This window comes from Cervus elaphus, chromosome 22 (genome assembly GCF_910594005.1).
Source record: "Cervus elaphus chromosome 22, mCerEla1.1, whole genome shotgun sequence".
In the NCBI taxonomy this organism is placed as follows: domain Eukaryota; kingdom Metazoa; phylum Chordata; class Mammalia; order Artiodactyla; family Cervidae; genus Cervus; species Cervus elaphus.
Genome location: NC_057836.1, coordinates 21,194,143 through 21,204,351, shown reverse-complemented (window position 1 = coordinate 21,204,351; position 10,209 = coordinate 21,194,143). Strand labels below are relative to the sequence as shown.

Sequence of the window (10,209 nt, the reverse complement as noted above, 5' to 3'; positions counted from 1 at the left end):
TATACCCTTTTGCTTTTTAAACTATACCCTTATTATTAGCTCTTGATTCTATTATTATTAAATGGTCTGCTACACTGCTATATGATATTTTTTATTAATTAATCATTGGTTGTTAAGGAAGAGGAAAAATTTATAAAGGGTAAATTTTAAATAAAACTACTTAATCAGTGGGAGATATTGTGCTTTACTATTCAATGAAAATTCTAAGATGTAAAGAAATATGTAATTATCTAATTGTAGCAGAGTCAAAAGTATATGTTTTCTTGATCTTTTTAATAAAAATAGCAAATTTTCTGAAAGTGACAGTGGGGAATTAGTGCCATGAAAGAGGCACTTTTAATCAGTCTGATACAAAATCTGCTAATAGGCGAGTAAAAAGCATGAGATTCATTTTTCTTTTTTTTTTTTTTTTTTTTAAAAATATGGAAGGCTTCACGAATTTGCGTGTCATCCTTGCGCAGGGGCCATGCTAATCTTCTCTGTATCGTTCCAACCTTAGTATATGTGCTGCCGAAGCGAGCACGAGATTCATTTTTATAAGTCAGAAAATACTAAAAATATTTTGTGCTATAAATTAAGGGAAAATTGGAGAGTTTAAACCTTAAACTGGTAGTTTGAAATCCTGACAACACCTGTGTCTGTACACTGACCTTTGTCCCACTTTAGCAAGTAATGCCTTTATGTTTCCACCCATGTAGACCTACTCTTCATTCTCCACAATTCCTCCTACCATAAATATAATGACCGCTGGAAAATCCTCTGCCATAATCCTCTATGAGATACTTTAGAATATTAAATTATCTTTAAGAATACTGGCCCTCACCTTTAGCAATAAGCAAAAGCCTGAATTCCCATTGAAAATGACAGTGGAAAGAAATCCAGGTGTGTGCTGGCAATCCTGTTACATCCTGGGATCTCTAGCCTTGAAAGAAGGAAGACTGAAGCTGGGGGTAGTTTCACACGCCTTTTCCATAGCTGCAAATACAGGAATCCTACATCAATGTTGGAGTCTGTGTGTGTGTCTAGAGTTCAGGTTGGGTCAATGAATAGCAAACCAGCAGAGATGGTTTTGAAGAAATAGTTATCAAGGTAGCCAAGAGTGTTGAAATGAGTAAATTGTGTGAGGGCTCCTTAGTGCACATTGCAGAACCTGTTAATGGGATGATGTACGATCCCAAAACCATGTTTTTCTAAATTAACGCTGTATATTAATATGGAGGAACTTGATCCTGTAGTAGTAAAATGCCCCCAAAACTATTTCTCTGTTTGGAGGAAAACTGGGTTCCATTTAGTTTGGCACCTGTAGTGCGTATCTGAGAAGCTCCTGAAAAACAGAGAGATAACATGGAAGAGAAGTTCCCCTATTGCAATTTCCAAGAGAACCAACTCTGCCTGGCTCTCTTGGATTGCTGGGTAGCAAGTTAGTTATCTGTCTAGGTTGATAATACAGGGATAATCTAAATACATATAAAAACAAAAAATAAGATAATCTAAAAGCCACTCAGTGGTTTCAGATGGAAGTTGTAGACCTAATTTGAAGACTTACTTACTCTTTGAGACTGCATAAGCAAAGTAAAAGAAAACCAACAAAATCTTTAAGCTAGAAACAATATATAGCATACAGTGGAATGAAAAACAGTTTTAAAAAGAATTACTTCAGAAAACAAAAATTCTAGGGTAATTGTACTAGATATTCTCCATCAAATTCAAGAAAGCAATTCTATGCAAGAGGAGAGAAGATATAAGATAAAAAATCAAAATATAGAAAGTAAAATTGCAAAGGAGCAAATGAGAAAAAGAAAAAAAGAAAAGAAGAAGCAGAATGAAATAAGAGAGCATTCATGGAACCGAACACATGGCAGCAGATGTTGAAAGTGATTTAGAACATTAACATATGATTAATAAAGGAGAAAATTTAGACATGGAGTGGCAACTAAACACCTCGAATTCATCTAGATTCTTTTTTAATCCAAAGATATTCAAAATATCAGTTAAAGCCTATAAAACAAACCTACACCATACCCTTCACTCACCAAAAAAATCCAGAAATATTATGAATATATCCTTGACAATCACATAATAGGAATCAATTGAATGAAGCATTCATTTGTGCCTTTGTGTATATTCTTAACATAAGCACATATAATGTTTTTAAAAATTACTTGATTAAAATCTTTATTGACTGAAATTTTGTTGAATGAATACTGTCATCTTTTTTAAATTCTATTCACAATTCTTTAAAGACAATACTTGGGAATATTCTAAACCTAAAAAAAACATACTAAACCTTGAAGATATATCTACATTTGTATAACTTTTTATTTCCCTATTCAGAAATACATTATTTCTGTACTTTTTTTCTCTTTTATTGTGGGGTAATTGCTTTACAATAGTGTGTTCACTTCTGCGTTATTTCTGTATTTTTATGCCAAAATTTCATTATCTCCTAGAGAAATCTTTTTAGTTTAAGTAGATCATACCTTGGCTGATTATTCATCTGCATATATTTTTATGTATTATACTCTTGTTTGTATACTTAAAAATAATGTTGTATTTTGTTTTTACGAGAACTTCTCAGATTTTAGTAATGACTTTTTCTTACTTATCTATTGTGACGATACGTTGCTCAGCAACATAAAGAATACGGGCTGCATGTGGGTCTTTCAAATTTTATCAGGACTTTCTATGCTCTAGTGCACATGTCATTTCAATTTCCATTCCATGTGTAGTAAAACTATTCTCTCGTTTGTGAAACCAGGAATATCTCTTGTTTTATAGTGGGGTGGAATTCATTTAAGAAAATGCTTACTTTTTGACCTATGTTCAACATTTGTAGGTCATGTTTTTGTACGTATTCTTAACATGCTTTCATGTAAAACAAACACAGGTATGTGAAGAAGAAATAATTCTGCACAATTATTTATCAATGGGTAGTAGTTGTAACAGTGTATCAGTGTTTTTCGACTTAGACGATTTTTGCCCCCTCTGCAAGGGACATTTGGCAATGTCTGGAGACATTTAAGGTTGTCACAACTGGGGAGGTGATGCCAGCTACTTGTGGGTAGAGGCCAGGGGTGCTGCTAGGCATCCTGCAATTCCAGGACAGCCTCCTACAACAAAGAACTATCCAGCCCAAAATGTCATGTGTGAGGTTGAGAAACCCTGTAGTATATAATTGATAGCATTTAAGACTTTAGAGAAGGAGAATGACTAAGATACTCTTTTAGATATCATGAGAGACAAGGGTATTATTAATATAAGAAATGATAACTGTGTTTTTTAGTAGAGAAAATATTACAGAATAACATATTTCAAGTATGTCCAAAAGCATGCAAAAGTTAAAGTCATATAGCAAAATAATGACAGTGGCTCTTTTAAAAAGGCTTTTTAGGTGATTTCCAAGTTTCTAGATAGGTCATGATTCTCTTGAATAGCTTTTAATAGTTACTTAAAATTTTTCCTTTCCAAAGCAGTTTTCTGATGCCTGGGGTTTATTTACCATGAAAGTGTTACCTACTTTGCATGAAATTTTGATTTCTGGTGAAATGGAAATTCTCTTTATGCTAGTATGTGATATTTGCATCTTAGTTTCTGATGTGGCTCTGGAAGTGAGATTTCTTTGAAAAGAGAATACAGAGATCTAAGGGCTTTGTTAAGGATGCTAAAATAAAATGTTTCTTTAACCAGGAAAAAAAGGTCAATAATTAGACAAATAAGCATAAATTATTGAAATATTTATTAGAGCTACACAATGTAAAGAAGAGACATATTTGGATGAGGTTGCAATCAATATTGCTAGATGATTGGAAAAGTTAATATGTTCTCATTTATATTAACCTTATATTATAAGGGAAGTTTCCACAGATAAAAACAATTACACAAGGACTTCCCTTGTGACCCGTGGTTAAGAATCCACCTTGCAATGCAGAGGACATAGGTTCCATCCCTGGTCGGAAAACTGAGATCCCACAGGCTGCGGAGCAACTAAACCTGACCAATGCAACTAGAGAGTCCTTGCACCACAACAAAAGTCCTGCATGTACAACTATCCCTTCTCCAGGGGATATTCCCGACAGGAACTGAACCACAGTCTCCTACATTGAAGGCAGATTCTTTACCAGCTGAGCTACGTAGAAGCCCTAAGACCTGACACAGCCAAATAAATAAATGAATAGATATTTTTTTAAAGAAGAATTTGTCATTAATTGTTATAAGTCTTAAGGTGATATGAAACATCATGCTTTGCTATATACAGCATGAACCAGTCCCTGAAAATATGTATATATTAACAATATTTTGGGGAGCTATTTTAGTCAGGAAAATCCTCCAAGCTAGGCTTCAACATTACATGAACCAAGAACTTTCCAATGTTCAAGCTGGGTCTAGAAAAGGCAGGGGAACCAGAGACCAAATTGCCAACATTTGTTGGATCATAGAGAAAGCAAGGGAATTTCACAAAAACATCTACCTCCCTTTCATTGACTATGCTAAAGCCTTTGACTGGGTGGATCATAACAAACTGTGGAAAACTCATAAAGAGATGAAAATACCAGACCATCTAACCTGTCTCCTGATAAACCTGTATGCAGTTCAAGAAGCTATAGTTAGAACCCTGTATGCAACAACCGACTGAATCAAGATTGAAAAAGGAGCATGACCAGGTTGTTTATTGCCTTGGGCAAACTCTAGGAGATAGTGAGGGACCGGGAAGCCTGGCATGCTGCAGTCCATGGGGATGTAAAGAGTTGGACATGACTTGGACATGACTTGGTGACTGAACAACATTAGTCAGGAAAATTTTCACTACTAAAAAAAAACTTGTCTCAAACTAGTGTAAACTATAAGAAAATTATTTCATTTACCTAGACATCTAAAGGAGAGATAGTTCTAGTCCATGACCAAGGACTCAAGCTATTTACTGCTCTATTCTGTGACATTTGCGTCTTCACCCTAGACCTTGTCTCTTTGGGGTTAAAGATAATTGCCATTGGCAGCTGCGTCTATTTTCTTACTCATAACCTGCTGAAAACAGAGTCTTTTTTAAACCTAGGATAATAATTCTTTCACTTCAGTTTATTGAAATCATTCAGGACCTTGTTCTGAACTTGGATCAGGGAACTGCTGCCAGCAGAATATAATTTGATACCTATATATCTTCTTTGGAAGGTATATGTTGAAATCTTCGACCCAGTTTTTAGCTAGGTTTCCTTATCTACTTTTTGTTGAGTATTATCAATTTTTTTATGCTCTGGATAATAATAGTTTATCAGATATATCTTTTGAAGATATTTTCTCCCAATCTGAGACCTGTCTTTTCCTTTTCTTGACTGTGTCTTTTGGAAAGCAGATTCTTTTCTTTTAAATGAAGTCCTGCTTATCAATTCATTCTTTCATGGATTTTGCCTTTGGTGTTTTATTTTAAAAGTCATTGCCATTCTGAAGGTCATCTAGGTTTTCCTCTATGTTATCTAGTAGGAGTTTTATAGTTTTGTTTGTTACATTTTGGTGTGTGATTTGTTTGGTATTAATGTTTATGAATGGTGTAAATATGTGTCCAAAGTCTTTTTTTTTTTTTTTTTTTTTTTAACATTTGCTCCAGCACTGCTTGCTGAAAAGATTATCTGTGCTTCATTGTACTGGTTTTGTTCTTTTGTTGAAGCTCAATGAATTATATTTATGTGGATCTGTTTATAGGCTCTTTATTCTGTTCCATTTATCTATTGGTCTATTTTTTTGCTAAAACCACACTATCTTGTTTAAGTCTTGGCAGCAAATACTGTCAGTTCCCTGACTTTCTTCTTCTTCTTCTATATTATGTTGCCTATATTGGATCTTTTGACTCCTAATATAAACTTTAGAATTGGTTTGTCAATATCAACAAAATAGCACACTGAATTTTTTACTGTGATTGCACTGAATCTACAGATCAAGTGGGGAAGAACTGACATTTTGACAATATGGAGTCTTCTTATCCATAATCATGGACTGTTGTTACATTTACATGGTACTTAGTTACTCAGTCATATCTGACTCTGTGACTCCATGAACTGCAGTCTGCCTGGTTCCTCTGTCATTTGCATTTACTTAGTTCTTCTTTATTTTATCAGTTTTGCAGTTTTTCTCATATAAGTTTTGTACTTATTCTATTTATCTTGCTACATTTGTATCAAACTAACTGCTTATTAGTTTCAGGAAGGTTTTTTTTTTGTCATTTCTTTTGGATTTCTATATACATGATCATGTTGACTACAAACAAAGATCATTTCATTTCTACCATCCCAATTTGTATACTTTTATCTTTCTTCCTTTGTTGCATTAGCTAGTATTTCTAGAACATGTTGAAAAGCAGTAGTGACAAAGGATATCTTTGACTTGTACCTAATATTGGTATAAAAACTTTGAGTATTTCACCATGAAGTACAATGCTAGTTTTAGATTTGTTTCAAATTATCTTTATCAAGTTGAAGATATTTTCCTCTATTCTTGGCTTATTGAGCATTTTTATAATGAATGAGTGTGGATTTTGTCAAGTGCTTTTTTTTCAGCTATTGAAATATTGTGTGCTTTTTTTCACTTGTTTATATGATGGGTTACATTAAATTATTTTTAATGTTGCACCAGGTTTGTATGCTTAGTCTATATCCCAATTGTTTGTGCTAAATAATATTTTTGTATACATTTTTGGATTGAATTTACTAATTCAATGAGAATTTTCACATCTGTGATCATGAGAGATATTAGTCTGTAATTTTCTCTTCTAGTAATGTCTGTGTCTGGTTTCCAACAATGAGTTGGAAAATATTTCCTCTGCTTCTATCCTTTGAAGGTGATTAGAGAGAATTAGTATAATATTTCTGAAAAGTTTGTTACAATTTTGGCCTGTTGCATCTGTTTTAGAAGGTTATTGATTAGCCCCTCATTTTAATAATAGGCTTAGACCTATTCACATTCCTATTTCACCTTGTGTGAGTGTTGGCATTGGATGTTTTTCAAAGAGTTGGTACATTTTACCTAATTTATCAAATTACTCCTAATGTTCCTTTAAACGTCCATGGGATCAGTTGTGATACCGCATTTCACTTCTGCCCTCTCTTTTATTCTTAGTTAGCATGCTTGTGTGCATGGTCAGTCGCTAAGTTATGTCTGAATTTTTGTGACCCCGTGGGTTCTAGCCAGCCAGGTTCCTCTATCTATGGAATTTTCCAGGCAAAAATACTGGAGTGGGTAGCAAGATCTTCCTGACCCAGGGATCAAACCCATATCTCCTGAGACTCCTGCATTCACAGGTAGATTTTTTACCACTGAGTCAACTCAGAAACCCTTAGGCAGCATGACTAAAGGCTAATCCATTTTATTGATCTTTTCAAAGAAGCAGCTTGCTTCTACAATGGCTAAATTCATTCATCTCTTCAATACATTGTTTTGCTTAATATATCTAAACTGTTATTGTGCTGTGCTGTGCTTAATTGCTCAGTCATGTCTGACTCTTTGTGACTCCATGGAATGTAGCCCACCGGGCTCCTCTGTCCATGGCATTCTCCAGGCCAGGATACTGGAGTGGGTTGTCTGCCCTCCTCCAGGGGATCTTCCTGATCCAGGGATCAAACCCAGTCTCTGGCACCCCTACCATTGCAGGCAGATTCTTTATCTGTTGAGCCAGCTGGGAAGCTCCCTGTCATTATTAACACAATATAAATGACAATATCTTTGTTGATATTAAAAAATGATAAAGTCCAATTTTTGTTTCTATTCTGCTCTGTTTTCTGTAGGTATGTGTTTGGTACTCCTACTGCACAAACCAGGGTAACAAATGCAAAATAGTCTCAGGAGGACAAGTAGATTCCAAGAAACAGAAACTTTTATTTGCATCTTAACAAATTGTGGGTGGGCATTTGGTCTGGATGTGTGTTCTGTAGACTAGCTAAATTTTATATCCATAACTGGAGGGGTCTCTGTTAAGCTATTTTGGATTCCATCACAAGGCAGTAATTGGGGCCATTTCATCTTTATGAAATGAAAAGGAAAAAACTCATCCTTCCATCAAGCAGAAATACATGCCTTTTTCTGCAGCAGGTAATTGAAAATTAATGAAACAAGAACAGTATTAGGGATTGGCAGACATGCTGAGTATAGTGGAAGGCCTCCTCATTTTTGTAGCAGTTAGTGAATCAGTATTGGGGATTTTAGGGAATGGATTTATTGGAGTTGTAAGCTGCATTGACTGTGTGACAAGCAAGAAGATCTCTACTGTCAGCCTTATTCTCACTGGTATTCTCACTGGCTTAGCCTCTTCCAGATTTTGCCTGATATGGATAATAATTACCGATGCATACGTGAGGATGTTTTTTCCATATATATATTTGTCTGGTAATCTAATTCAATATATAGCTCACTTATGGATAATTATGAATCAATCAAGTGTCTGGTTTGCCACCAGCCTCAGCATCTTCTACTTCCTGAAGATAGCCAATTATTCCCACTGCATTTTTCTCTGGCTGAAGGGTCACATCAACAGGGTTCTTCTCCTTTTCATGGGATGCTTGCTTATTTCATGGCTATTTGCTTTTCCAAGCATTGCAAAGCCTATTATTAATAATATTATGAAGAACAGAAGCACAACCTGGCTGATCAGCATGCATAAAAGTGAATACTTGACAAATCAGATTCTGCTCAATACTGGAGTCATTCTTGTCTTTGTATTATGCCTGATTACATGTTTCTTATTAATCACTTCCCTTTGGAGACACAACAGAAAGATGCAATTGAGTGCCACAGGATTCAGAGATCCCAGCACTGAAGCACATATCAAAGCAATGAAGATCTTGGTGTCTTTTATCATCCTCTTTATCTTGTATTTTGTAGGCACTGCCATACAAATATCAGTTGGTACTATACCTGAAAACAAACTGTTGCTCATTATTGGCATAACAACCAGACTCCTCTATCCCTGGGGACACTCACTGATCCTAATTCTAGGAAACAGGAAGCTGAAGCAAGACTCTTTGAGGGTATTGAAGCCATTAAAGTGCTGGGAAAAAGAGAAATTTCTTAGAATTCCATGACGGGCTTGGGAAGAAATGGATGCTGCAAGAAAGTAATCTAGTGATGAAATTCCTGAAAATCTGTTTCACTTTCTGCTTTATTGCAGCCGTTTTAACTGTGTTTTGAACATAACTAAAATCTTACAAAATGATTTTGACTACATCTCAGGGAATGTCACTTTTCAATGAGATTTTAATCCCATACACAAACTAAGTGGCTTGAGGAGCTTCCTTCTCCTGCCAGTGGTTTCTCCCAAGCATCAACCTCAGACTGGAAATTACTTGGAGATTATTTACTATAAAGATGTTGCTGGTAGGAGCATGCCTCTAAAACAAGATTTCTGTTTGCATTTTAATGAACTCCCTGAAGCATTGATAGTCCTTCACCAAAAATAACTCAATGAATTATTATTATTATATTACTTCTCTACTTATTTTAATGCCCACGTTTTCCTAGATTTGTCAAGTAAGAACCACTTCACATTGTCTCCTGTGTCCTTTTGACATGTCCCCATCTTCTTTCATGTTTCCTCACATTCTTTCAAACCAAAACATTTCAGGCTCATTTTGTGCTTTTCCTCACCCAGCCCTGGATTCATTATTTCTCCAAGAAGTCTTCATTTATTTGAGGGAACAAGGGTATTTGAAAACCAAACTTTTGTTGTATATAAACATTACACACACCTACTTACTTCTTTCTCCCTCTCTGCCTCTGTCTATGTATCTCTCTATTTGTAATGTATGATGTGTCTGTGCTGATATTAATTAGAAATAGAAAATTCCAATTAAAAACTACAAGCTTCCTTCTTACCATGTTGCAAACCCTCTTTTTAACCATGAAAGATATGGCTCTCGTTTGTTCAGTTAAAGGTCCGTCTAGTCAAAGCTATGGTTTTTCCAGTAGTCATGTATGGATGTGAGAGTTGGACTATAAAGAAAGCTGAGTGCTGAAAAATTAATGCTTTTGCACTGTGGTGTTGGAGAAGACTCTTGAGAGTCCCTTGGACTGCAAGGAGATCCAATGAGTCCATCCTAAAGGAAATCAGTCCTGAATATTCATCGGAAGGAGTGATGCTGAAGTTGAAACTCCAATACCTTGGTCAACTGATGCAAAGAACTGACTTATTTGGAAAGACCCTGATGCTGGGCGAGATTGAAGGCAGGAGGA

At 35.3% G+C, this 10,209-nt stretch overlaps 1 protein-coding gene and 1 non-coding gene across 2 annotated transcripts; one reads left to right on the top strand and one right to left on the bottom strand.

The window, feature by feature from the left end:
• Positions 1 to 416: 416 nt before the first annotated feature.
• Positions 417 to 523, bottom strand: LOC122680952. Its single transcript, XR_006336860.1, has one exon. It is a non-coding gene; the product is annotated as a U6 spliceosomal RNA (small nuclear RNA).
• A 7,597-nt stretch (positions 524 to 8,120) lies between these two features.
• Positions 8,121 to 9,062, top strand: LOC122679876 (taste receptor type 2 member 10-like). Its single transcript, XM_043880666.1, has one exon. It carries the CDS (start codon positions 8,121 to 8,123, stop codon positions 9,060 to 9,062), a length of 942 nt encoding a protein of 313 aa, XP_043736601.1.
• Positions 9,063 to 10,209: the final 1,147 nt, after the last annotated feature.

Excerpts from the sequence above, each read along its gene's own strand:
- LOC122679876 (XM_043880666.1), top strand. The coding sequence starts at position 8,121 with ATGCTGAGTATAGTGGAAGGCCTCCTCATTTTTGTAGCAGTTAGTGAA.